Source organism: Drosophila serrata, unplaced genomic scaffold (genome assembly GCF_035046125.1).
Source record: "Drosophila serrata isolate PLE 108 unplaced genomic scaffold, ASM3504612v1 contig_240, whole genome shotgun sequence".
NCBI classification, from domain to species: Eukaryota; Metazoa; Arthropoda; class Insecta; order Diptera; family Drosophilidae; genus Drosophila; species Drosophila serrata.
In genome coordinates, this window is record NW_028257138.1 from 9,271,832 (window position 1) to 9,299,455 (window position 27,624).

The following is a 27,624-nucleotide window of genomic DNA, read 5'->3' on the forward strand; positions in this document are numbered from 1 at the left end:
TAAGTGTTAAGGTTATATTAATATATATATGAGATATTAAATTTATAATTAAATTATAATATTAAGATATAATTCTTAAATATGTTTAATTATAACGAAAGCTGGAACTTTAATTTGAGATCATTTGAATTCTATATTTGCAGGGTATAATAATTTTAATCAGAAGTTTCAAACGCAGTCATTTCCAATCACAACATATATACACACACAGATATAAATTCTTGATCAGCATCAACAGACGTATTGATAGAATTATGTTCGTATGTCCCTCACTCCCTCTTTAACTCCCTGCCTCACTCACTCCCTCACTCACTCATTCACTAACTCCCTCACTCACCCACTCCCTCTCTCTCTGACTCTCTTCTCCCGTATGTCCATTTGTGCAGCTCTAGAGAAAGCGCTTACTCTCTAACTCGCTCTGCCTCCCTTTAGCTCTTACTCTCTCGCTCTCACTTTCTCTGTTCTCTTTGCTCGGGGACTATAAATAGAGGGCTGCTAGCGGCGCGCCGCCCTTAGTCTGTCCGTGGCACCTGCAGTGTTAACATCTCGAGTGATAGTGATAGTGATTACCCTTCGACCGGAAAAAATATCACCCGATGAATGCAATGCATATGGACAACCAGGAAGAGGCACACTTTGATCAAGAAGAAGAGGAACTCTAAACTGGAAGGATTTAAGCAATGACGTGGCCCTACTCTACTGAGGTAAGTCTTAACCATGACAATTATTTCATAAATATAAATGATATAGGAGATATGAGGCCTAGGTCTTTAATCAGCTGTGCTGGCTATGCATTTGTTTACTAATTAGTCCCCTTATTCCCATGGACCTCATTACTATATTTTTGTTTACAGTGATACAGCAATTTGTGTTAGGAATACATACAAATGTATACTTAAAGTTAACAGCTGAACTTAATTTGTTCAAGAATATTTATTTATTACTGCATATATGAGTTTCAAAACTGACCCGGACTCTAGCACCAACTTTTGCCATATTCTTATACCCTTTCAGGGTATTATAATTTTAGTCAGAAGCTTGAAACGAAGTGAAGGAGTCATTTCCGACCCTATAAATCATATATATTCTTAATCAGCATTTAAAACTGAGTCGAACTAGCCATGTTTGGAAGAATTAAAATTTTACTAAATTTTTTCGAAATTTTATAAGGGGTTTAATCGTTAAAATTGACAAAAATATTACAAAAAAATAAAAATGTTTTAATAAAAAAACGTAGTATGCAGATTTGTTAGCTCTATGAAAACTAGCACAGGAAAGTTATCCGAATTGAATTTAATGCATTTTTGGCCTTGTTATGATATTTGACAAAACTTAGATTTACCCAAAAAATTTGCATAAGCAAAAACAGAGTTTTTCTTTTTTGCATGGGTGTATACGAAGACCAAAAAGCCAGTGATTGCTATAAGACATATATATTTCGATTTGCAATACGAAATTTCAATAGAATTACATGTAATATTAACAAATATTAAACATGCAGAGGTATTGGTATGTAAAAAGTAGAAGAAAATCTTCCCACGGGGCGTATACGTAATTTCACATATTAAGTATACGCCCTGGTGGATACTGTTGTTTAATTAAAATTATCAGAGAGTTTTAGCATTAAAAAAACCTGTCGTCACTGAGAATGCTTAAATATATTTCATTCAAAAAATTAGTAAAATTCTCAAAACTACATACATTTTCTAATATTGAAAATATACTGGTATCCTTAAACTAGCCAATACAGAAAAGTTTGCTAAATTGAGATGATTGAATTTTTGGCTTAGTTATGATCGATTGCTCATTTGATCACATGATTTTGTGGCTAACTGCACGGGTATACACAATTCGGCTTCTCGAAGTTAGTTTCCTTTCTTGTTAAAAGCTTAAACAACTTTAATATTAATTACTCATACGAACTGTTGTCCCCTATAAAGTGTTCAAAAAGTAACTAATTTCTGTTAAAACTCATAACTAAGCTGTCAGTCTTTTAGACGATAATATTTGTATTATTTTTGTTTATAATATATCACACTTAAACCCCACTTTGGCTTATAATAACGTTTATATAAATTACTCATACGCACTAAGGTGTTCAAAACTTAAGTGAAAACTTAAAACTAAGCTTGTATACTTTGACACGATAATTATAATACTTTTTTAATAATATATCGCACTTAAACCCACTTTCACACTCCAAATTAAAGCTACTTAAAGCAAAGTAAACCTATATTATTTTTCCCCACTGTGACATCAATAATTTAATGTTAATCCACACTCACCTTGAGCATCCTGACCACGTCCGGTGGGAAGGCCGTAAGGGCCGAGCTGGAGACGCGTCTGTACATTCGGTCCACAAAGATGCCAGCGCGAATGGCATGGGCCACCGATCGGAACTTGGGCTTCTCGTCGCTCTTGCGCCGGCTGGTGGCCATTTGGCGGGTGAAGGTCGAGGCCAACCACTCTCGCACCTCCGGCGGCACTGCATCCGGTTGCACCTCCGATAGCTCATCGTCCTCGTCCGCCAGGCGCCTGCACAGATGGGAGGTTTCGGTGGGGGGGGGGGAAGAAATAAACACTTGTTAGTTTTCAATTGCCTTTAAAGTCCTTTTCCGGGTTAATCAGTTACCAAAGTAAAACAAATACTCAATAAATGTACAAAAATTAAAACCGAATCTTTAATTGGTTATCAGCTTTTGAGTTCGATAAGCTTAAAGTTAAATTCAACTCAAATGAAAGCCAAGTTTATACAATAAAAGATAAGAGAAATAAAAATGAAAATAAAATTAAAAGTCATTATTGTGTGGGTTACAATTTGGCACGGAAAAAGGAAAGTTTTCTTTTCGGGATAGAAACGAAAGTTTAGTTTTGTGTAGAATAAAGTTATAGTTAGTAAGAGTGTTTTTCGGTTAAGAAAACAGTTAGTTAATAGATACAGATACAAAGATACATTTGCTTTAGCTAGTTAACATCTCTATAGTGGGAATCTGGGGATGTTGGAATGGGGTTCTTTGGTGTTTCTGGGGGAAAGGTGCAAGAATTTGCTAAAAGCTAACAAAAACAGGCAGCAGTAGCAGCAGGCATGCTTGTGGGTGTTATGGTGGGCGTGGTTGTTTGTGGAATTTTCTTAATTGCATGCCAAGTATGTGTTATGTATCTCTGTGCTTTGTAGGTGCAACATCAAAAACGTCAAGAACAGGCAACAACTAACATAGTCGAATTCGTGCGCTGGAGGCTACAACTTGTACTCGCCAAAGTTGTCACTAAATCACTCTGTGTAAACTTTCAATCAATAAAAGGAATAGAGAAGGTAGCCAAAGGAATCCAAAAGGGAAGTCCTTAAGGACTTCCTCCTAATTGGCCCACACGCACACACTTTTCGAATCTCCACTAATTGGTCTATTATGGATGGCAGTGTACCCTCCTCTTGTTACAGAGACCCAATCAATGCATTTCCATGCCAACACACTCATTCTTGTTTTTGACCCAACTCAGATTTCATTTAAAAATATTATATACACCGTAAATACATATAGGTAAAGATTATGGTTGTAAATATAATTGAATATTAAAGATCTTTAGCAAATTCGGAATGTTCTCAAGACCCTAATGGAGTAACATTTACTTAAATAAAATGAACAGAGATGATTTGGAAATAGAAATTAATTTTCACAATTTATTATTCACTCATTATAGTTATAAGGTCTTATAAAAAATATATATAATATTATATTTATTGCAGCGATTTATTTTATTGTTGACTTTTTCTTGGAGTTTTATTTATTATTATTTTTAAGAAAATAAAACCTTCTGTTATGTTTCAACAATGACTAAATATGTAAACTTCACAGTATATTATTTAAATATTTTAAATCCCAAATAAAACATTCTTTAAAATGCAGTTCCTTATTCAAAAAATGCATTAAAAAATCTTAAATTTAGTTAACATAAAATAGAAAGCATTATTTTATAATTAGTTTAAGAGAAGAACCAATATACTTTGCATGTTTTCCGCCAATTAAAATTGAAATCGAATTATTTAATGTTCTTGCCCAAATTTGATGAAGCCAACATTTTGCCAGGAAAATGTTAAGTATCAAATATCGATTTCTATAAAAATTAGAAAACAAAAGTGGAAATTTTTCTTGAAACAAATATTTTCGTCTAATTTTTCTCGACATTTTCTTCTTACCCAAAGCTTCAAAGCACTTAAGCGCTCTTTAGAAGCCCGGCAGAAGCAGATAGAGACTGTCTGAAGCGCTTTTGACTTGAGCAAATTAGCGGAAGATTCAATTATGGTTAATTAGACAAACTTCAGAGCTCAGACAGTGGTCTCATCCTCACCCGCGCACAACTAATCCACGTTGCCAGGAGCCAAGTATGGCTTATGGGATGACACGGTGCCTGATGCCACCCACTGTGCCGGGTTATGTGACCACATCATTAATGCCAAACCACAGCATTTGTGGTGTTAAGTAAGAAGCAAAGAAATTCCGAGTGGTAATTAGTGGCTCTTGCATAACTAGCAAGGTATTTTGGTTAACCAAAACAATGTTTTTCATATTAAAATTGTTTTAAATAGTTTTAGCTTTTATTTTACTTGAGGAAACAATTTCATTTGGAGTAAAGTAACTTTGAAATTAATATGTTAACACTTAAGATGGTTTAAGTACGTCTTAATACTTGAAAGAGCAAGGTCCACTTGTAATTAATATGCTAATATTAATTACAGATTTAGGTTTAGCTAAGGAGGCCGAAATTAAGGAAGGAAATACTGAAATAACCTTGAGAATGGGGTCTAAGTTTGAGGAGGGGTGACTTAATGGAAGTTTGTAGGCAAAATAAACTATTTGGAAAAGGCTTAACACTCTTTACATAATTAAAGAATTTTTTGTGGAGTAGGATTTTAGCTTTGAATATTCTTAACTATTTCTAGTATTTGGCAAAAGATGGTCCTTGAAGAAACAAGGTAGTTTTAAAGGTTGTAAAATAATAATAATAATAATAATAATAACCGCTCTTTGTGAAAGCTTAGTTTCCAGAATAAAATTCAATTAGAAAAAGGAATCTTTAAACCTTAAATTAAAACTAATAACAACTCAAACTTATCTCTCAATATAACAAACATTTTTGGTTTATTAATAAAGAGAAATGTACTTGAAAATGAAGTAAAAAACTCTTGTCATCCCTCTCATTTTGCCCTCAACTTCCTGGTCAAAAAATGTCCTTCCAACACTACCAAAAACAGGACTCTTTTTCCCCTCCCCAGTGTCACCATTGTCCTTACATAACACACACTCCCCATAAACTGTGGCTACCACTTGTCATGTGAATTTATTTTGTGTGCATTTCCTAGCCAGTGCCAGAGTATATATGAATATTGTTGCGGTTTGGGATGTTTATTTGGCCAACCAAGCTTGGCTTTATTCTACACTTGGTTTATTTTAGTTTGTAAAGAATTATATTGTAATTAATACCATTCGGATAGCAGGGCATGCTGCATTTCAGAGACACAAAACATGGTTTTTCTTTGCTTTCTCTTTGATTTTTTGATATAGTATTTAGAAACTGAACACACACTGGGACTGCACCTTTTCTTCTTCTCCTGCGTCTCCTTGGCACGATACTGAATTATGAACTGTATCAGCTCGACGGTGATGACGCTTTGACGGCTGCTTTCACGCCTCAGACGACTCATGGCGCGAATTGCGGCAACGACCACGATGGTAATGACGGTCAGCCGGCTGAAGCGGCTCTCCGTTGGTTCCGATATCTCCTGTGGCACCGGATCCGGGCACTCTGCGTAGACTCCTGATGTCTCAGTTAGAACAACACCCACCTCGTTGTCGCCCGGTTTAAACATGGAGCCCAAATGGGGAATTGACTTTGGGGCAATGTCGTGCTCGGGTGTTTTTTTGTGTTTTTGTGTCACTTGAAATTAATACATCATCTTTTCGCGCAGCGGGGTATTCCCCATCATTCACCGTCCTTCACTTTTTCGTAATTAGCTGGCAAAACAAAATGCGCTTTTAATGACGGGGACAACAACCAATATTTGTGCAGCACATTCAGAACAGAGCGGAGTTCTTTCTTATTTTCGCCGCTCGACTGGGCTCTTTGCTCGATTTTCGTGTACTTGGCCCGCCGCGAGTTAAATTTAAACTGAATGGGCTTCGGCGGTCCGGAGAAAGCCAGCGAAAAACAGCCCAGCGCAAGTGGTTAGCAAAAATTTTTTTGGCCACTTGCGTGCCAGGAGTACGGAGCACGGCCAAGCGAGCCAGGAGCCAGGGAGTCAGGAGCCAGGAGTCAGGAGTCCGCAATTCGCAGCAGAGTCCCTGGCTCAGCAGGATTGCGTGTACATAGCCTGGCACACGCCAACTGCAGGACGAGAAAGTAACGAAAAATTACGCCAGTCTGGGGGAAAATGGTGGAAAAAAAAACGAAGAAAACTTGGAGAAAACTGTTCTAGGTGGCCCATATCAATTATGTCAGCAGTAAGACATCGCCGAGTCATGCCAAGCCCAGAAGCACAAACTATTATGTACCAAAAGGCCAGGCAGTGAGAGAAAATTCACTTATATTCACTCGGAAATAGTTAAAGAATTTTGAGATAATTATATGTATTTTTAAAATCACACAATCATTTAATTTTTTTGTGAGTTTAATATGATCTTCATTTGTAAATGCAATTATATGATATATAGTTTAAAGTTTATAGGAATTTGTGCATGTTTTTATACTTGGTAAATATAGGTGCAATGCTTGGTACAAGAACCTATAATTCTCAAGTAAGAATTCAGGAAGGAACTGCTAAAAAATGGAAGAAAGTCCTTATCCTGCCTTAAGATTTTCATAAGGGAACCTTTTATGTCGGATTTAATTAGTTAATACAAATTTTAAAAGTTTAAAAATTTATGTTATGATACTTAAAGTTTATTTTTAAAATTATATTCTCCTTCAATGTTTGGTTTTCTTTTAAATTATTAAAGTTCTTTACGTTCGTTCAAAACATTTGACCAAAAAACACTACCCTTTTTTTTAAATCACAAACAGAAAAGGCACCTCACTAAACTTATTCAAATATTTAATATATATTATTTAACCCATTATGCTGCCAGTGTATTCCCTCAGCTTTGAAGCGTCCACTCGAGCATGTTTATATACATTTTTACTACTATGTATTTCCCACAAAACAATTACACAAAATGCTAAAAGGCATCCCGCAAAAAACAATAGCAACAAAGTAGCACTATCCGCTTTCGCTATAATATTTAGCAGTCGTGAAGGGAATAACCGGAGCCTGATAAACACGACAACGTCACGAATTCATTTCAACAGAAGAATAACAAAAATTCAGAGCAGGCAGCAAAAGTATCTGTGACTGAAGGTAACTTCCTTTTGGGGTCCTTGGCGTTTTGCCTCTTGTTTAATGACTTTCCACGACCCCTTCTGCTCCGGGAAAGCCTTTTCCCTGGAAGGGTTCAAGGGTGGTGGCGACTTGGATGGCCCATAAAAGTCGCCCGACTTTTCCGAAAATGTATTTTCCCAATTGCATTCCATTCGTGAGCACTATCCCTTATTTTCTTTTGATTCAATTTTCATTTCTTGAGCGTGCGGCTAATTGCGTGTTGCGGCATTTGTTGAAATAAATTGCATCAGTTATTGGCACATTTGCATGATTTCTTTATAAGCATTCCCCGGTACTTCCCCGGTGATATGCATTTTGCCATCACGCAAGCTTTAATCTTGCGAAAAACTGCTGAAAGCCTTGCAACAGGTTGCACTCACTCGTGGAAATGCAGCTCTTGCACTGCCACGAAAATGTTCATGAATAATTAAATTTTTGCTCGTTTTTAGTTAGAGATTTGCTGTGTGCACAAGTGCAAATTTACAAATGCATTTTAATTACTTAGCCATGGGTGGTGTTTAAAAAGTAATTAATTTAATCACTTAACGATGTGGGTAGTTTAGGTTCTTATTTGAACTAAATGTTTACTTGGTAATTATAAAGCGTTAAAGAATATATATTTTGAAGTTATTTCACATTATGGAAATTAAATAGTTCTTTAAGTGGTTATTTCTATTTTAAAATGTATAGAACCAACCTATGCTCCAAAATATTTCATATATATAAGAGCAAAGCTTAGAATTGCATTTGTTTTAAACTCTTTTCAATGCTCTTCTTTTCTTGACCTTCCCAAGGCTATAAACCATTAAGGATTATAAAGGTCAAGAGGAAGTACAATCCACAGAAAAGTCTCCTTAATAATAAAAAGTATTAATCATAATTGTAAAAGTATACTTTTTCCCTATGTTCCTTTAACTTCCTGATACTGTCAACCTTTTTTTTTTTGCCTTTAGGTAATTTTAAAGCATTTAAAAGTTTTCTGTTCAGCATATTGGCAAACCCTTAAACTTTTCTTAAAATTTTTCTTTGATGTCTGTTTTGGGGTGTTGATTCCTTGGTGTTTTAAGGGTCATTTGATGGAAGGAATTGGGGCAAAAATGATGCCAGTATTGCCCCATAAAAGGGCCAATGATTATGAGTGGCTGCTCCCAAGCTCCCTGATCCTGCCACCTCAACCATCAAACCCATTTCCCCTGGAAGTATGCCACTTAATAGTTATGCGTGCGATTTCCTGTGCCTGGTGCCTCAAGCGTTTTGTCGTTGTTTTTGCCATTGCCACCGAGGTTGTTTGTGGCATTCCTGGTTTGTCATCGCCATTGACGGCAAAGGCGGCGGCGGCGGAACACGGGAAATTGCTGGCAAATTGACAGCTTTGTTTTGTGTGCCAATGATTTTGTGTTGTCGGCGGCTTTTTTGAAAACCACCCACGAAATCGGCTCACATGTCCCATTACCCTCATGTCCTCACCATCAGCCAGGTTCTATGCTGTATAGTTATGGTTTGGGAGGATATGTGGCAAGGACGTTCATGTAACATAACACAAAAGGCCAGGAGAAAGGATCCATTGAAAACCTGATAACGAGGGGAGCAAAAAGAATCGTTCTTCCTTTTAAAGGATAAGAGTTTGAAAAATAAGTATACAAAGTGTAGAAATTATTAAAACATATGTATATGGTTGAGTTCCCAGACTATGAACTTCATTAGATTAATGTTATGCAGACTGATCTACCTTACAATTCTGAGAAGTTTTCATAGAAATTTCTTGCTGAATTCGAAATTGGGTATTGAATGCAGAAAAATGTATACTTTAAATAATATTATGTAAAATATATTCTTAACTTTCTTAGGGATTTAAGAATGTCCAAGTACTGTTAAAAATATATTTAAAATTTAGTTTAATGTAGGGTATTTCCCTGTAATAAACTTCATAATTCAGAATGTAGAAGAATGTTTTTTTAAATGATATTATGTAAAATATATTCTTAACTTTCTTAGGGATTTAAGAATGACTAAGTACTGTTAAAAATATAATTAAAATGTAGTTTAATGTAGAATATTTCCCTGGCAACTAACTCCTTAATTCTTTATGGTTAAACCCTCGATCAACCCTCGCATACCCATGTACGCCCACGTCTTTGTGCGATTAAAGTGCGTATTCGCTTTGTATTACCAGCAAAGGCGGAAGCCAAGACAGGATAGGACAAAACCTAATAGCAGGACAACATCACGGCCCCAAGGTCCTTTCATTTGATGCGACTATTTTGGAAACATTTACCCAGGGTTCTGCACCCCCTCCTCATCCATTGTTCGGTGGCTAGTATCCAGTGTGTATCCCCATAACTCCCAATAGCTCTTGAGGGCGGTAAGTTGCCTATGTGGCAGAAATTGGCAGTTAACATCATTTGTTATTGATTTTCACATTGGGTAATAACCAATATCAGCTGCTCTGTCCAAGGTGGGGTCGATTCCCTGTCCTCCTGTCCAGGAATTATTTGCTTTTTGGGTCACTCCCATTGTCCGCGGCCAAAAGATGATTGATGAGGGAGTCCACAAAACGTTTGTATGGTAACCTTCAACTTGGTCCGCTTGGTAGGGGTTTTCGGTGTACTGTTGACCCAATTTCCATGCGGTTGGTCGATGGGGGTCTTCTTCACCTGCCTGCCTGCCTGCTCCTGACTCATTTGAATATTATTCGCAATTTTAATTGGTTTGCTGCTGCTGCTGCTGCTGCAGGTACCTCACTGCTAACCCATTAATTATAATGCACATACATCACTTAACGCGACCTGACAATTCGCCACTTGTCCAATCAGAGTTAATGACTATTAATGATATAGTTTCCAATTACTTGCTTGCCACGCCCTCGCGCCGCTGACGCCTCTTTTGCGACGACTGCTTTTGCTTCTGCTGCTGCAGCATAATTGTGAATATTGGTAATTCGCCTTTGTAATTGTGATTTATTGAATTTACATTTGTATATATATTATTTTTTATTTATTCAAGCACTGTGCACATTATTATTTTCGCGTTCGACCGATGTGTGCAGAGTCCGAAACTGAAAACACATTAAATTTATTTCCACCTTATCGGCATGAATGAAGCCGCAAATGGCATTTAATTTTGTGGATTTTTTTTCAACAATAGATATCTGCCCGAATGATTACGGCACTCATACCGAAACACTTTATATCTACCTCAAAATTTACAGAAAATGTGATTTCTTTTTCGTACATATATATATTCTTTTTGAGGTTTTATTATTATTTGTTTTTATCATAATTAAACAAAGCCAAAAGTTGCGTCAGCGGCAAAGATAACGAGGCTTTCGGCTCAGTGTATAAAAAGTGTAGTTCTTTGGGCTGACACTGTCAGCAGTTATGCTAATTGAAAAAGGCATGGGAACTTTTATGACAGGACCAACAATAGTACAGAGTCTAGACTCAAGAGTAAATTATTGATTACGGAGAAAAGTACGATGCTATAAGTCCTTTAAAGGTTGAATATATGAAATGTATTCCCTACATTAAGCTGTTCTTTAAAACCATTTTCAATACAGAAAGTATATACAAATGAAAGGTTGAAATTAATACAAATTTCTTATAACAATTAATATTTAATACAAAAACTAAGCGGAAAGTAGGAATTTAGAGGGACTTTCCTATAAACCCACTATATAATATTAATGTAATCTATATTTGACTAAAAAAGCAAATTAAACCGAACGCATTTCCAGCTTAGTTATTATATTATTATTATACTTGTCATTTTTTGAATTTAATAGCCAGAAATGTATAAATTTTAAGCTTTATACCATCCAAAAATAACATTTTCTCACGTTTAAAAGGCTTTACAACTTTCTGGCACTCTTAACATATTAAAAAAGTAAGTCTCCCAGAATCCCATTTTATCATCTTATTTTTTTGACATCTCTTTAGGCCATCGGATCGAAGTAATTTGTTAGCTTTTATTTATAAAATCTTTAGTACTCCTCAGCCCTCCTTTGACGATTTGTCTTCATAAATCGGAAGTGTGCGTAAGCACGACCTCCCCCCCAAAAAAAACCCCCTTTTAAGAGCTTAAAACGAAAGCCAGGGATTTGCTCGGCCTGATTTTTGGGGCTTTTAGTGAGCACTGTTTTCCTTCACCGGCTGGCTTGACTTGTGAGCTTAGCCAGGAACTGACACGCTAAACTAATTTCGATGGCGGCGGCACATGTAAACCGAATTAAAGTGACAGCCTCTTGGCAGACGCAGTGCTCCTGCCTTATTTCGTATCCTTACTCTGTGTACTTCCACCTACCAGCCGATGGCGCTGAACTTGATTAATTTTTGTTTGGGAGACGCAAATCATCATCTACGACATGGGGCGACTTGTGGTGCCGCGGTGCCTTCAATTGCAGGGTGCGGGTAATTGCGTATTTTGCGAGTGAGCACACAAAAAGACAGCAAGAAGCAATCATACAAATGCACTCGGAAAAAAATTGTATTGGAATATTTTCCTTAAAAAATATAAATTTTAAGGTATAAGAGTAAGAGTTTAATATAACCCTGAACTTTTCTGTAAACGTTTTTTATGTTAGCTTTAAATGTGCTTTAAATGATGACTACTTTTTGATTGGGATTTAAACAAAGTTTAATTAAAACTTCTCATATTAACACAAAACATTAGCTTCTATAAAATACTACACGGTTTATAAATAAACTAATATTGCAACATTTTTAGAACCACAAGTTGATAACAGCGTGTTTAATAGTCATACTATTAAGTATAGCATTAAACATGTCTTAAGTGGTTTTAAGATAAACAAACTATTATATGATATTATATTATCACTATATTATGGGCTGGAAAAACACCATAAAGAACTGCTGCTTTGTGTTACGAATAAATAAATGTTATAAAAAATAATTATAACTGGCTTAAAATTCTGAAAGAAAGACTCTTCGAAAAAGGTAATTTGAATGGTAAAGGGAATTCGGAGACTTGTTTATCTTACATATATTCAAAGTAAATCATTATTTAAAAAGTATATATTTTTTGGTAAACTAATCAAAACAATTCTATATTTTGTTCCTAGATATATATTTTCTTTTCCTATTTTTGATTCATTGAAAAAATGAGTAAAAGGAAACAAACAATCTATCCTAAAAATGTTTACCATATTAATCCATTATAATTAATTATAATTAACAAAACCAATATTAAAAATTTATTCAAATATTTTCCTAAAATTTTTTCCGAGTGCAAAACATCAAGACAGACACACAAAGTGAAGGTGCAGATCTGGATGGAAGGGTGTAGGACAAACCGCAAGCGGACGAATCGTCGTTTATTATTGGAGGAGATGCCGTAGTCGTTCTCATGGATGTGACTGTGGCGACGGGCGTAGCTGAGGACGAATGTGGAGCTGGAGGACGATGTGGAGGGTGCCGAGCTGCATCTGGGACAGACAAAACAAATGACAAATGACACACGAGACAATGCAGCCAGGCGAAGCTAAGGAGAGCATGTCGCCTCCTCCAAGCTTAAATGTTCGATATTATTTATGGGGGGGCCAACAATCTAAACCCAAACCCGATACAAGACAAAACTAGAACAATGGCTCCGGATTAGCTCCGACTTTGCGTGTCAAGGCTAAGCCCTCGACGAGTTCTTGGAATTGCCCTTCGACAACTTAATGCCGATGGCAAGTCGTTCCAGCCAACTTCAGCTAATTACTCACAGAGGATGGGAACACCCGAGGAGTTCCACAGTGCGGAGCAGATGAAAGGAGTGTGCGGTCAACGAACGGCGGACAAAGAAAAGATCCGAAAAGAAACTCAATCAGCCAAGAATGATGTGAGCTAAATATTGGATTATTTTATGGTACAGAGAAGTTGGAGATGATACCCTATACTGTTAAAGAAAAAAACTGGTTTGCATATACATATATGAATTTATTTAACTTTTAATATTTATGGTTTACGACTAAACATTAGTTTTTACCTGAGGTTAATATAAATAATTATTTTAAAACTTCTCCTCAATGCCTTAAAATGCTTCCTTTATAATGACAATATTTTCCCAGTTTTTACAACTCATAAAAAGCATGAACAAGTCCATATTTTCTTTATAGAAATTACAGTACTAAAAACGCCAAGCTAAAGTGAGAGGAATTTAGGGAAACACTTCGGTTTTCAAGTATACTTTTTCATCGTCCAAAAACGTTAAGATAAGCTATAAAGAAAAATCGTGGGAAAAACACGAAATGAATATTCAGAAATGTATACCCAACGAAAGTCAGATGCAGTCACAAAAACCTTTTTCATAAATTTCCGTTTATGTGCATTTTCCCAAATAGAAATGCGAGAGCCATCAAAATTCTCCTAATAATAATAATGAAAGAACAAGCTATTTTCATCAATTTCCATTACCTACACCCAGAGAATATCATGGCTGCACTTTCATCAAGCCATACAAAAAAAAAGAGCGTTCAATAAAAATCCAGCTAGGGTATGGCATGGCAAATCATTGAGGGACCCACTGGCCCCCGCTTAATCAGTCTGCTGGGAGCTGTTATGGCTGCCCGGGATGGCTGTCAGCCGCGTGAGGTTACCCTCACTCATCTCGATTCCCGTTGGCAGTTTCAATTCCGTCGCTTTTATTCTGCACATTCCGGGGGATTGGAGCACTCGTCGCCAGTGCAGCAATGCATATAAATGACGTAGCAATTTGGAAGCCGTTTGTTATGCGAAGCTTTGCTTTGTTGTTCCACAATTAGAATCGCCAACTGGGGGCACTCAACTTAAAGGCGTCTACATGGCCTCAAATGGTTAACTTTGACGAAGGATATTTCAGACAAAAGACGCTTAAAGTGAAGTTTATCTCAAGAAGAAAATACTTTAGTTAAGTTTTGGATCTCCTGCCATTTTGGAAACCTATTTATTGGATTATTTGGAACGTAGTAAGTGGCTGGGAACTGCTCCTATAACTATAACCTAACTCTTAACAACTAGGAACTATGTCGGGGAAAAATTCTGTAAAATTTGGCCACGTGAGATTTGGTGTGTGTGGTTCAGCAATGGTTATGATAGCCCCTTGTTCAGATGGCAGCCGCCTGTCTACGATTCCAGCGCCACACAGTGGCATCATCGCACACGTAGACCAGGACGCTGGCGTCCCTGGAGAAGGCGATTTGTCGCACGGTGGATACGCTGCGCGTATTACTCAGTGTGGTCATAACCGCACCCTCCGGATCACTGGGATCCAGCTCCCAAACATAAACTTTGCCCTGCTGGTTGCCCAGAGCAATCACCTTTTGCCAGGGATTGAATCCGAAACGCACAAACCAAATCTCACATTCGTCGTACTCGAACTCGGCGATGATTGTACAGGAGGAATCGCTTGGCTTTACCTGTTCGAAGCTTTGATGCAGTTGTCCGGGCTTCCAGCAAACGATAGCATTCTCGCAGGACTTGGAAAGTACGAAGTTGCCAAACCACTGGACGCAGTCCACGTAATTCCTGTGTATGTCCCGCGTAGAGAAGTCCGGAAAGTGCTTGGTCACCGTGGGAAAGGGCAAGGTGGACTTCTCCTGGCTAAATGTATTCGATAGTTCGATCTTGTGATGGAATTCGGGTGTATTCAGACACCACAGCTTCAGCGAGTGATCCATGCCGCTGGACACAATGCGATCTCCTCGCATATTGAAGTCTATGGATAGCACTTCGTCGCGATGTCCCTCCACGCCACCCAGAATGGCAATGCAGACGTGACTTTGGATGTTCCACAGCCTAATGGCATGATCCTTGCTGCCGGAGAGCAACAGCTGCAGCTTGTGCGGATGGAATTTGAGCTCATTGATGGCCTGGCCGTGGCCAATGTAGTTGCCCACCGCCTCGTTTTGCTCAATATCAATCACTCGAATGACGCCGCGGTAACCAGCCGCTGCCAGGAGTGGAGCTGAGGTCTTCAGGTCGTATGACCAGGCACAGGTGTAGAATACCTCATCGGGCTGGAAAGCAGAGTCGAAATATGTGAACTTAAGCCGTGATACAGGGCCTTCCAAAGGCTAACTCACATCCGGATCGGCATAGCAGTGTAGCAGCTGCATCCCGCCCTGCCGCGGGCACTCGTACACCGTCACCCGGTTGCTGCCGGCGGTGGCAAACACCTGCGGCTCCTCCTTGCCCAGCAGCGTGTTAAAAGCGACGCCGAATATGTTGGCTCCATGGTTCTCCTTCACGAAAGTGCTTCGATGGGGATGGATAGGAGGGAAAATCAATGCTTGCTCCAGCCTGGCTCTGTTTTCAGCCAACTTACTCGTATTTGTAGGCGGCGCGGCTCTTTGGCTTCGATTTGGTGCTGCGGCGGCCGCGACGCTTGCTCCGCGTGCTGGACGAGGGCGACTTGCTGCGCGACGTGGTGCTGTTGGTGGTATAGCTGGCCGATTCGTCCTGCGTTGTTTTGCCACCAAAAAGATCATTAATTCCACTTTTACCAGATCCATTTGTCATTCGGTTTTTGTTTGTTACTTACGCCGCATGAGTCGTCGGAGTCTTCGGCCTCGTTGTTGCCGTTTTTCACTTTGTCACTGTTCATGTTGTAGGCCGCGCACGTTCACAACGTTAACTAGCGTTTAAATTGCAACCCCGAAACGGCAATAAACTATGTTTAACTTTTACTTTTTGTTTGCTCAAAACAATAATAATAATAGCAATTCCGCGGGAAAATGGAATAAATTATCGAGTGCAGCATGTGATTATCGAGTAACCTTACGTACTAAAAGCAAATAGTACTGGTCACACTGTTTATGGCCCACATCGATCATGAGATATCGATAACACAGAAGCGCGCGAATGTTTAAATTTCAAATTGACAAGACACATGCGCAAGCTAGTTTTATAGTTAAATAGAAACGTAATAAATTACATGTAGGACAAGTAACATGCCATGGATTTGTGTGTGTTAAGACAAACTTCGAAACAAGTATGTACAAAAATTACACTGCTCAAACGAATTAAGCGATTTTGTGTTTTCTTTTTCCTTTTCCTTTTAAGTTTTATAGAAGTCTTGAAAAGTCTTCTTAGAACCTAGTTTATTGGCCTGACTGATATTTATTTATTATTTAAGTTTACAAAAATTAATACTTCTATAAATTCCAGTAAAATATTAAAAGATATATGTTCATATGTATATTTAATTTATTCGAAGGGAAAGATAATTGTCTAAACTTTTTCATTATTAGATTAGGCATAGAAAATGTATTTACAGAATTATGTATGAAAAAAACCTCTGTTCAGGTTATTTTAAATATTTATAACTTGAATTTCATCTAAAAACTTGTGAGAAAAAATTATTAAGAACTTAACACGTTCTTAAGCACATCTTTAGAAATATCTTTAATTTTTTTTTAAAAGAAACCGTGCTTTCAAACTTGGTAAATATTATTTTATCTCGCTGGAAAAGTTTTTATACAAAAGACGCGGCAAGGAACATTTACAATTGCAAAGAGTCGCGGGGTGGGGAACGAAACATGTGTTATTTTCTTATATATTTTTTTTTTATTTTGTTGTTTACTATATAAAAACAGGTATTTACAAAGAAGCGAGCAAGAGTTGTTTTGGGAGTGGAAAAGGGGTACAGAGGCTAGACAGAAGATTACAGCAGTGGAAATTGGCAGAAATGGGTCGGCAGACAGACAGAGATAGAGTTGGATAGAGAATAGAGAGATACAGATAGAGGAGACAGAGTTTAGAGAGTTAAGAGTAGAAGGTATTATATAGTATATGGTAAGTTCATTCTGGAGCTGTGTAGGTTAACGCAAAACGTCAAATCAAAAATCGCATAAAAACGAACAAACTGAAGAGGCTGATAATGGATAAACTGTTAGCTTAGAAATTTCAAATTTCAAGTACGTTTTGTTCGTCGACATGGACCTGGCCCAGGTGGGTGTCCGCAGGCGTCGTTGCCGGTGCACGGTCGCTGGATTACCACTGCTACTGCTGCCGCCACTGGTGACACTTTCCGCCGCCTTGGCACTGGGATCTGTGGTTGCTGCGGATGCTGTTGCGGATGCTGCTGAGGTGGGGGTGGACGCTGGAGCAGCCACTTTTGATGAATTCTCCTCCAGCACGGATTCCCTTACGGTCTCCAAGGCTGGCTGTAATTTGGGAGCTGCGGTAGCGGGGCTGGCACTGGGATCCGACGACGACGGCGGCCCTGTGGGTCCGCTGTGTGTCTGTGGTGCCTGGGACACGCCCTTGGTGCGCCCCTCTATGCTAGCCTGATTGTCCCCCGTCGTCGGTTCTGCTCCACCAGTGGCCACCTCCTCCTTTGGCTCCCTTTGCTCCTCCTTCCCCTCCTTCCCCTCCTCCACCTTCTTCAGGCTACAGCTGCTATTGGAGTTGTTGTTATCCTGCTGCTGGTCAGGATCCCGACCATGACTGTGGCGACTGCAGCTAAGGTTCTTGCAATCCCCATTACAGTCCTCTCTGCAGGATGTTCCAAATGAATTCCAGGTGCATCCCAGGCAGGCGGTCAAGTGTTCCGTCGCCCAGCAGTTGGCAGTGAGTAACAGCGAACCAGTGCAGAATGGCAATTGTTAGATTACGTTGTTGTTGCATTGCATTCGGTTGGTATATGTGTGTATGTGTGTGAAATTTTATTTATTTTAGATAAATAGTTTTTGTCAATAGAAAGAAAAAATATATAAATAGAACATCAGTTGAGAGATTGTGGTAAAGCTTTAAAGTTTAGTAGGGGGTAAGAGGGGCGGCTATACGTATATTGTTCCCAAAGAAGCTGGCCAAAAATTAAATTTTGAAATCCGCCTTACAAACAAATGGAGTATTTATATTTACAATTATTATAAAGGCTTTATTTTAACTATAACCTTTTCTAAATTATGAAATATTCAAAGCCGAGAAGTGCTTAAAGTTCTAATATTTCCACATTTGCAGGGCGAACTTTCAAAAATGCTGAAAAACAACTCCAGCAACAGACAAAGTTTCACCGATTTTACAAGCTCGTAATAGCCAAGTTAACTCGGCAACTTTGTGTGTTGTTACCTCAAAAAAACAAAAAAAAAAAAACAGGAACGAAATAAATGGCTTAAAAGGGAAAGCACACTCTTTTTTCTACCCAACCTCACTTGACTATGCAAATCGAAGAATCGTGTCGTGTGTGCTTGTTTTGGGTAGGAAAAATGTTAATAAATTATATGGCACAGAACACACCTGAAAAACAATGGATATGGCATACCAGTCCATATATATGCAGATGACATTCGGGAGTTGATCGGAAGAGGAGTATAGATTTAATTGAATGTGTGGTAAATAATAAAAATGCATAGATGCACTGCGGGGTTCGTTGTGTTTTTTGTATAGATTCCCATCCCTTCTGCGGCGGAAAGGCAAAACCAAAATCGGGTTTGGAAAATGCAAAGCTTTTGGGCATTTAGTTTAATATTATTTTTGTAAATAAAATTCCTGCTTTATTGTTATGAAAATGGCTAAAAACTAGAAGTTTTATAACGAGGTCTCTTTAAATAAACTATGGAAAGAATGGCATAATTTTAAATATCTGAAGTATTGATATAAAGGTTAATTAAATACATATATATAATCATCCTAAATCCCAAATAGCTTTGCACTTCCAATATCAAAAACAAAAGACCCTTTTCAAAAATATTTCAAAATTTTCTAAGCACCACAAACACTTGAAGTTTCATAGCGAGAAGCTTGAGAGAAACGGAGTTAGGATCAGTAGAGGAAAGATCGGATTCAGATCGAGATTCAGATTCAGAAGATACACAGAGAATTCCATCTGGCGAATTAACGAACGAACGGAGTAGAAAATATATGCAGATACACCGAGAGAAATGGCGAGCACAAAAGTAAGACACCGAGACTTGTAGGCAGAGGAGTAGAGATAAAGTGAGTTAGAGACAGAGATTACTTCAAAATTAAATTACGGTGCGGCGATTCGTTAGGGGACGGTGTTTTATTTTCTTAACCATAACTTAGTTACTCTCGGGATCCGAAGTAGATAAGTACACAGATATACCTTAGGTTAGGCTAGGCTAAAACTAAGAAATACGCGATCTCTGCAAACGTTAAATGATGATAATGGCATATGATATATAGAAGACAGGAAAGATACAATGGATGATGGCTAGAGAGTTTCTGTTTTACTGGCAAGAGCAAGGCAAAGTATAGATTTCGATTCTCGAAATACATGAACTGAAGACAGCACTACAAAGTATGAGGATAGAAATAGTTGGTAACAGATTTTAGAAAGATTTAGAAAGAAGAAAGAGGTGAGAGAGGTGATTAGTAAGTAGTGGGAGTAAAGATATATTGTGGTTGGATGGGCTTGGATATCGGGATAGATGTATTCGCGATCATATTATAGAAGAGAGATGTTATAAGAGTTAAAATCAACAGAGTTAACGACAAAACCAAAGCGACAAGTTTGACACGATGGGAAAACTTACTCTTCGCTCTCAACGGATGAGGACGCAATCTGCCCCAACCTTGTTTTACCTGAAGTGGGGCTTCTGATCAACAACACACAACACATATTGTAACAGAAACGGATATAAAAAGAAAAATATTCAGATATTTGTATACACGGAAAGAAATCAGTTTAAGGAATATGTATAATGACAAATTTTGATAACTCGATGGATGATTAGTCGATTGAATCCTACACTAAATATGTTATAAAGCCTGAACCAATTCGTTGTGGAGTCCCCCCAAAAGGAAGCCCGAAGCTGAAGCAAAGTTGTCCCAGAGATCGGTTCGAGTCGGTTCGTTCTCCTCTTGGTTAGATGGGAGCCAAGAAGCTTGCAAGATTTTCGATTTTCTTTTTTCGAGGATTATTTAGGGGGGAAGGGAGGAGGGAAAGTCTATCAACTTTTGCCTACCTTGATTCGTCAATGAAGACGGCCTCGAGTACACGAGCCGCATAATGCAGATTGCGCTGCATATCCTCATAGGCAACGGTCTCGTGATCCATGCGACGGAGAAGACTACGTATTCTGTGGAAATTTTAGTAAATATATATTATTATTCTCGAATTTATTTTTGTGTAAGACTGGAACCCACCTCAAGGCCGCTTTGTTGAGGGCATCTGGCGTATCGACTGCCGGCAAACTTTCCGTTTCCCATTGACCGGCATTAAACGATAGAATCGAGGTTGTTTCATACGATTGCTGTGACGGGGTCGGAATGTCGGTATCACCGCGAAGGAACGAACCGGTGCCCATGGCATTTAGCGAATGATTGGCGGTATGGTCAGCGGATTCACTTTGCGAGAGATTGGCCGACGAGTTCTGAAGGTTGTCGGCCACATAGTTGGTGGAATTCGGCGATGACGGCTGCATCTTGGCTGTGGCTGTGGTGGCGGATGCTCCGGTGCTGGAACCCTGATTGCTCGATCGACTATCGCCGGCGGACGCTGGTCCGTTGCTACCGGTGCGGAAGCTTAAACGCTCCGCAAGGGGTTCACTGAGCGGCGTCTGGGCGAAGGTGATGCCCGGGTTCACGGTGCCGGTGCCGGTGCCGGTGCCGGTGCCGGAGGCGGAGGCGGTGGCTGCTGAGGGCGATGCAAGTTGCTGGCCGTCGTTCTGGTTGAAATTCCGGCTATTTGTGCGTCGGATAATCGTCAGTGAGCCGTGTCCTGCAGGATGGTAAAAGAGGCTATTGTTTAGTTTTCTTTTTCGGTTGCTTATTTAGTTAACTTAACTCTCACTATTGACACATTTGATTTGAGGCCCTACTGGGATCTAATGAAGCAGAGTCCCCAAAGGAAAGGGTTTTGGAATTGTTAAGAGTACCGTGGTTTTGGGGGATTATGAAGGATGGGAAAATATGAATAAATGAATGTATTATCCTTTATTCAATAAGAGGAAAATGTAAGAATATATTTCCATTGTTTATTACTTGAAAAATCAATATTTAATGTTTAATTTAAATAAAATATATAAATATCTGATTTTACAAATTATCAGTCAAAAAGAGAGAATAATTATTGTTTATTTTGAAAAGAAATTCCATTGATAAAAATGTCAAGTACAAGTTGTTTGATTCATAAAATCCTGAGCTGAAACTCATTTGTTTTAAGAACATATACAATAAATTATATTTAAAATATATAATATATATTTAATATATATTTGAAATATTTAATAATCTATGCATAAATAGTTTTATAAATTTCTATTTAATTTATATTTGAATATTACAAATCAAAGTAATCCTTCAACCACTGTTCACTTCCTTCCCTAGACCAAAATCTTTTAATACAATCGACAAGAAATCAATAATTTATTCGCATCATTTAAGGCCATTGTGGAGCACAATTCTTTATTTAGTTAAACCCCAAAGGGGGAGAAGGGAAAAATGCTTAACGAGCAGCGAACAAGAACCCTTGAAGAAGTTCCTTTCCTTGCAATGGCTGAGTGGCATCGTTCCAGGACTAAGTTTGGCCCCTAAGTTTCCTGTCGAAGGATTTATTTCTATGTGTGTGTTGTCACGAAGAAGGCAAGAAGGAGGCGTCGGAGATTTTGGCACTTGAAGCAATCTATTTGGTGGAGTTACTCCCGCACCGGGAGAGAATCTTAACTGCATTCCATTTATTTTGGAAGTGCAAGCACCTCAAGATGCGTGGGGGAAGAGATGCCAAAGGTGATGGGGTAGTCATAAAATCCACTTTATGCTGCACTTAAATTTATGTTACACCCGAGATTCCTTTCGCTTAACTGCTAGATACGCAGGCTCTTTATCGACTCGGGTTTCGGGATGAAATGTTTTATGCTCCTTTTACTGGCAACTCTTCACGTCCTTAATGACTTGCCACGCTTCATTTTACCCCACAATGTTCTTTTTTTTTTGTTTTTCTTAAGGGGAAGCACCTGACATCAGCTTACGGCTAAACGCGATTCCGGGTGTCTTGACCCATGTGGATAATGGATACTGTTGGCAATTAAATGGCCTTATGGCCGCATAAAGTGCGTTTCACAACTGGTAACATGATCGATGGTCTTGACTGTCATCAATCTTGATTCAAAAGCTAGGATAGTTGACCTGTCAAAAATATTCAGCTGTCAAAAGGGGGTTTTCCCCATGCTTATGAAGTTAGTTATCGCAATTAATGTTATTACCCATAAATTGTATTTTATAATTTATATATTATCTGAATATTACAAGGGAAAAGTTCAACTGAAATATAAATCCGGTCACTAAATCGTTTTGTGGTTAACTTTTTTTTTCAGAGCAAAAAACTGCACTTGATTGTTTTAATTTGTAAACTAAAATAAATGACATTTTGTCCAGTCTTGCAGCAAAAAAGTTAATCTAATCTAACTTAATTAATCACACAAACATGTTGTTAGTGAAAGATATGTGTGTGTATATTACATGTAATCTTTATTGAGTTAAGCTAAAATGATTTATTTTGTCAAGCGAATTAAAAGACCTCGCTAATATGGTTTATATAATTAAATAATGTATATACATTTTTAAATAAAATAGAAATAGTCACAGGAGAGTGCTATCCTTTCTAAATTTCCGCCATTTCCGAGGGATGTCAAACGGACTTAGCCACCGCAATCTGCACAGCTGGTACAGGATGGATTATGTCCGCTGCATAAAATGGAAATTATAATGCCACCCCGGCTCAGATGATGAAATATGCAAAAATAATACACACACAACAGGAAGGGGGGGATAGGGGGATGCAAGGATTCCAGGATGAAGGATGCTAGGATGCTCGTTACTTACTTGCCACTTGACCATTTATTGTCGCATTCGTCCCGCTGATGCCACTGAACTCGGCAACTGTGGGACTGGCGGCTTCTTGGCCCGGCGTGCTAATGCCACCTGCTCCACCGGCTCCGGTTGCAGAACCACTACCAGATCCAGCTAGTCCACTGGCTGCACCACTCGCTGCACCACTGCCGCTGTTGCCAGATGCCGCACCACTGCTACCACCGGTGGCGCCCGCACCAACGTTGGCCTCGTCCCGTTTGCTGGGCAAACTCTCTGGCGTGCTGGCAACTGAAAGGATGAAATGCAAAATGTGCTTAGTTCGGGTGGATTTACTTTGGCAAAAAGTGTGAAAGAAATCTGTTGGATATTTCCTAGAACCTGGTTTATTTTTAGAGTAAATATTCTATGGAAAAAGATATATTTTTTGTTAATATAAGACTGCATGTACATGGTTTCTTTTTATTAGTAGTATGTCAAAGGGTAGCTTGAAATCTCCCAAAATTTAAGCAGAATTTAAAGATAATTTTGCAGAGTATTTTTACTATTCCTCTGCTCCAACAGGTTTTCCATTGCCAATCAGTTTTTAAACTATCTGTGCTTGTGTACACATCTATGCGAGCCCCAAAATCCTTTTGTTGTCTTTCACTTGCTGGAAATCCTCCTCCTTTCTAATGCTGTTGGGCTTAGCCAAAGTGTATTTGTGTTGTGTATTTTGTTTACTTCTTGATCCAAAGGATAGAAATACTTTTTTGCCACTTTTGGTTATGCTAGAGACAAATCTTTTCAATCTTAGTTGAAGTACGATGAGCATACTTTTGGGTAAAGAGGAAATTTAAAGAGTTAACCATAACCTTTAAATTTTATGATTTCTACCAAAATATTAAATTGTAATATTCTTATATATAAGAAAAATTTTGGATTTTATAAAAGAAAGAGCATTACTTTATCAATATCCCCGAGTTTGTAAACAATTTTCCTTGCCTTTAAGCTTTTCTTATGCTTCATCTTGTCTTATCCTTTGGCCTGGCTTAGGCGCCTCCTTTGGCACTACAAGATTAGATGGAAATTGCTTTTTGTGCGCAGAAAGGATTTTATTAGGCCAAGCTAATACTTTTTTTTGTTGTGTGTTTTTGTTTTGTGCAGTTGCCAAGGCCAACAGCTGTTGGGGCGCAATAAATGTTTATTTATGTATAGAAAAATTCAGCATGCTTACTAAGTTTATTTATCATGTTACGTATACGCCACGTAGCCAACGGGATGTGAGTAGGAACATATTATATATAAAATAGTGTAAGTTCTATTTTTAACAATGAAGATGCATCAATTAGGTTTGACTGGTTAAAATTAAATATATATATGTATGTTTCAGTGACTGTGCTAATTACACTTTAAATAACAATAGTCGCAGCTGAGTTTTTAAAACTACGTTTTATCATTTCTAATGTTTACTTTCGTCAACAAACTGCGGCTTTCGAAGTCGTTCAAGCTTTGAGTTTGGATTTATCTATAAATGGGTCTCGATCTGGTTTAGGAACGTTAGTCTTGTTTAACCAGTTGAAGTTACCTAACGTTAACTTTAGTTATCTCAGCCTTAAAGCCATGCGATTTTTCGCCCTGATCGCCTTGTGTCTGGTCGCACTTTTGGCCCTGACCTCCGCCGAAGAATTGACGGCATCAGTTTGCGCCTGTCCCCGGAACTACCAGCCCCTTTGCGGATCCGATGGCCACAATTACTCCAACCAGTGCGACTTGAATTGCGCCGCTAAAGCCAAAGGACGTACTATCACTGTGGCCAAAAAGGGACACTGCTAAGAAAGATACTTATAATTATAAGCCCACTTGAAAGACCTAAGAAACGAGAGAAATAAATATTTTCCAGCTTTAAAATTTGATTGTTATATTAATGGGAATATTGGGGTAGTCTGTGGCGAAATTGTTTTTAATAAGCTCAAAGTTTGAAGATGAAGGCTTGTCTATTTTAGCTTGAAATACAGCTATTGTCAATTAAGATTTATCGTCGTTGAACTGCTCCCTTAAAAAGTAAATTAATTTTTCAAATATTCTCTCAAATGTTTAGTCTCATTTAAAGAGTTGAACGCTAAGCTTGTTTAGTTTCCAGATGTAATATAGTCATGCATTGCCTCGCTCAACTTGCCTTCTACCTCTTTGCTCTTCTGGGTGTGTTTGTTCCCGGAAATGCCAGAGAATTGTGCGACTGTCCTCAAATATTTAACCCCGCCTGCGGATCGGATGGCAGAACCTACAGCAGTCCCTGCCTATTGGAGTGCTCGTCTGAGATTAATGGAAATAGTATAACTATGACTCACGAGGGAAGATGCAATTTGGAATTACCATATTTCAATTAAATGATTTAATAATATATATTTCAAAATAAATTGAAACCCTCCAAGTTTTGTTGTACTTAATATGTTGTAAACCAGAAAGCTTTGGGAATGCTAGAATATTCTAAAAGCTGCACTTATCTATAAATAAGATGAGATCAGGGTCGGAATCATCAGTCTAGCTCCACCATTTGCAGTTGACTTACATTTACTGTTTTCAATCTTCAAAATGTCACCTCGACTTAATATAGTGCTCGTCCTTTTGTTTGTGGTCGTTATCCTGTTACTAACCCTGTGTGCCGTCGGGAATGCCCAGCAACTGTGCGCATGTCCTTTCAACTACGATCCTGTTTGCGGGACAGATGGAAAAACCTACAGCAATGAGTGCGTGTTGCGGTGTTCGCCGGGCTCGTTATCGGTGGCTAGGCATGGAGCCTGCTGAGCTTGGAATCTAACATTGCATTGCATAACCTACCTATCTGATTTGTTATTTGTTGTAAAAAATAAATATTTGTCAGTGTTAATTTCAATTGTTTTATTTCTGTAAATGTTTTGCGGAGTTCGGGAATAGCTAATCAAGGGTTTTGTAATAAAGCCATGCGTAGGATTATTATGATTGCTTTTTGCCTTTTGGCTCTTTTAGGCCTGAGTCTCATTGTGAATGCTGAGGAACACTTCGTAATGTCCTTTTGTTCATTTTTCTGGTGGCACATCGGATGGAGTAACTTACAGCAATGATTGTTTACTGGAGTGTAAGGCTATTCAAGAAGCCTATAGCTACAAACTATTATTATTTTATTTTTAAATATATTTTTACTACATCCGTGGGTTAATTTTAAAGGAAAAGTCATCTGCGTCCAAGAATTGATTTATCTTTATTGAAATCTTTGGTATTTTCAGTTTATTTAAGAGAATATAGTTGTATAGTTTTTAACGAAATTAGTTCATAATTTACGTAGATGTGTAAGTAATGAAAATGTTTTATGTTTTATATTTTCTGGCTTAAAAATGAACGAAGGGCCAGAGTCAGTCTTACTTGTTTTAGATCAAACACTTTAAAAGATCCCTGGATGGGGTTTTTAATTTATATAATTGTAGGAAGATCAGCCGGAAAACATCAGTAATGTGTAACGAATTATGGTGTTTCAAACATCAGTGTTCTTAGCTTTGGACTCAGTCTTTGTCTCATTTTACAATAGTGGAAAACGTACAATCATTGTGTATCCATTCTGCATGTTAAGTGTTCTGGACTTAGATATTTCCGACATTGATCCTGTTTTCGTTCCGCATTAAATGAATGTCTAACCATATATGAAACTATATTTTTACTAAATCCATAGATACCTTTTTAAGGCAACAGTTAAATAATGTCGAATAATGTCCAAGCGTCGTCTCAGTCTCACTTTCCTTATTAATCACAATATATTATAACCATGCCAATATATTATAGCCATTGTACCAGAATAATTGCACTTTTGTTCTTACTGACTTTGAATGCAATCGGAAATGCCGAGCAACTATGCTGATGTCATCTAATTGATGATCCGGTTTGCCGGAATTAAATTTATTCTTTATTTTGGTACTGGTTATTTTAAAGACATTTAAGAGAATATCATTGAATAATTTGAACCGCAATTAGTTCCTAGTTTACCTAAAAGTGTAGCTAATGAATATATTTTCTCTCTTTCTCTTTAGCTTCTGGCTTATAAATTATGCCCCGTTTCAGTGATTTAACATTCAGTTTTCTTCGTCTCGTCACAGTCTCAGTCCCCGTATTATTCACTATATATTATAAACATGCGGTGCATTATAATTGTTAACCTGTTGCTGCTACTGACATTGAGTGCCAAGGGGAATGCCAAGGAACCATGCTCATGTCCTAGAATTAAGTCGCCTGTTTGCGGCTCGAATGGTAAAACCTACGAAAATGATTGCTTACGGAGATGTGACGGTATCCGATTCTCCCGTTATGGAAGATGCAGCTCTTGAGTAACCAGTTATCTTATTTTGTAATCTTTTGAATGTACTTGTCTATTTATTTAATATATTTCAAAGAAGTTGAATAATTGGAGTACATATATATTTTCTATCAACTGCCTTTAAGTTTCTGGCGTCAGTC

The 27,624-nt window shown here is 38.1% G+C and overlaps 4 protein-coding genes and 1 long non-coding RNA gene across 15 annotated transcripts in view; 2 read left to right on the forward strand and 3 right to left on the reverse strand.

Moving 5' to 3' along the window:
* Pde1c (Phosphodiesterase 1c) overlaps positions 1–27,624 on the reverse strand; it is a 101,680-nt gene that overhangs the window by 4,783 nt on the left and 69,273 nt on the right. For 4 of the 10 annotated variants that reach the window (XM_086831217.1, XM_086831215.1, XM_086831216.1 and 1 more), the window contains 5 exons: positions 23,176–23,451; positions 20,500–21,073; positions 20,319–20,432; positions 17,308–17,883; positions 2,286–2,535 (listed from right to left, as the gene is read on the reverse strand). In XM_086831217.1, the coding sequence (XP_086687343.1) occupies positions 2,286–2,535; positions 17,308–17,883; positions 20,319–20,432; positions 20,500–21,073; positions 23,176–23,451 (1,790 nt within the window). Of the gene's footprint in view, positions 1–2,285; positions 2,536–17,307; positions 17,884–19,886; positions 19,950–20,318; positions 20,433–20,499; positions 21,074–23,175; positions 23,452–27,624 lie in introns of all 10 variants that reach the window. The other 6 variants (XM_086831223.1, XM_086831219.1, XM_086831224.1 and 3 more) reach the window with 4 other exon arrangements.
* On the forward strand, positions 515–27,568 carry LOC147644044 (uncharacterized). The gene is made up of 2 exons (XR_015271283.1): positions 515–704; positions 27,201–27,568. It is a non-coding gene; the product is annotated as an uncharacterized LOC147644044 (long non-coding RNA).
* Positions 2,905–9,697, reverse strand: LOC110183968 (uncharacterized). Its single transcript, XM_086831235.1, has one exon. The coding sequence runs from the start codon at positions 5,864–5,866 to the stop codon at positions 5,474–5,476; it is 393 nt and encodes a 130-aa protein (XP_086687361.1). The 5' UTR covers positions 5,867–9,697; the 3' UTR covers positions 2,905–5,473.
* On the reverse strand, positions 13,327–17,310 carry esc (extra sexcombs). 2 transcript variants are annotated; one of them, XM_086831234.1, is made up of 5 exons: positions 15,929–17,310; positions 15,713–15,846; positions 15,471–15,642; positions 14,805–15,404; positions 13,327–13,627 (listed from the first exon to the last, which is right to left on the reverse strand). In XM_086831234.1, the coding sequence occupies exons 1-5, from the start codon at positions 15,989–15,991 to the stop codon at positions 13,568–13,570; spliced, it is 1,029 nt and encodes a 342-aa protein (XP_086687360.1). In that variant the 5' UTR covers positions 15,992–17,310; the 3' UTR covers positions 13,327–13,567. The 2 variants fall into 2 exon arrangements, with proteins under 2 accessions (XP_086687360.1, XP_020807981.1); XM_020952322.2 differs by having other exon boundaries at positions 13,327–15,404.
* LOC110183971 (leech-derived tryptase inhibitor C-like) lies at positions 24,642–25,050 on the forward strand. Its single transcript, XM_020952327.2, has one exon. It carries the CDS (start codon positions 24,763–24,765, stop codon positions 24,973–24,975), a length of 213 nt encoding a protein of 70 aa, XP_020807986.1. The 5' UTR covers positions 24,642–24,762; the 3' UTR covers positions 24,976–25,050.

Excerpts from the sequence above, each read along its gene's own strand:
- LOC110183971 (XM_020952327.2), top strand. The coding sequence starts at position 24,763 with ATGCGATTTTTCGCCCTGATCGCCTTGTGTCTGGTCGCACTTTTGGCC.
- esc (XM_020952322.2), bottom strand. The coding sequence starts at position 15,991 with ATGAACAGTGACAAAGTGAAAAACGGCAACAACGAGGCCGAAGACTCC. Across the intron at positions 15,847-15,928 it reads ACTCCGACGACTCATGCGGC|GACGAATCGGCCAGCTATAC; the intron begins GTAAGTAACAAA and ends AAAACAACGCAG. Across the intron at positions 15,405-15,470 it reads ACTGCTATGCCGATCCGGAT|CCCGATGAGGTATTCTACAC; the intron begins GTGAGTTAGCCT and ends TCTGCTTTCCAG.
- LOC110183968 (XM_086831235.1), bottom strand. The coding sequence starts at position 5,866 with ATGTTTAAACCGGGCGACAACGAGGTGGGTGTTGTTCTAACTGAGACA.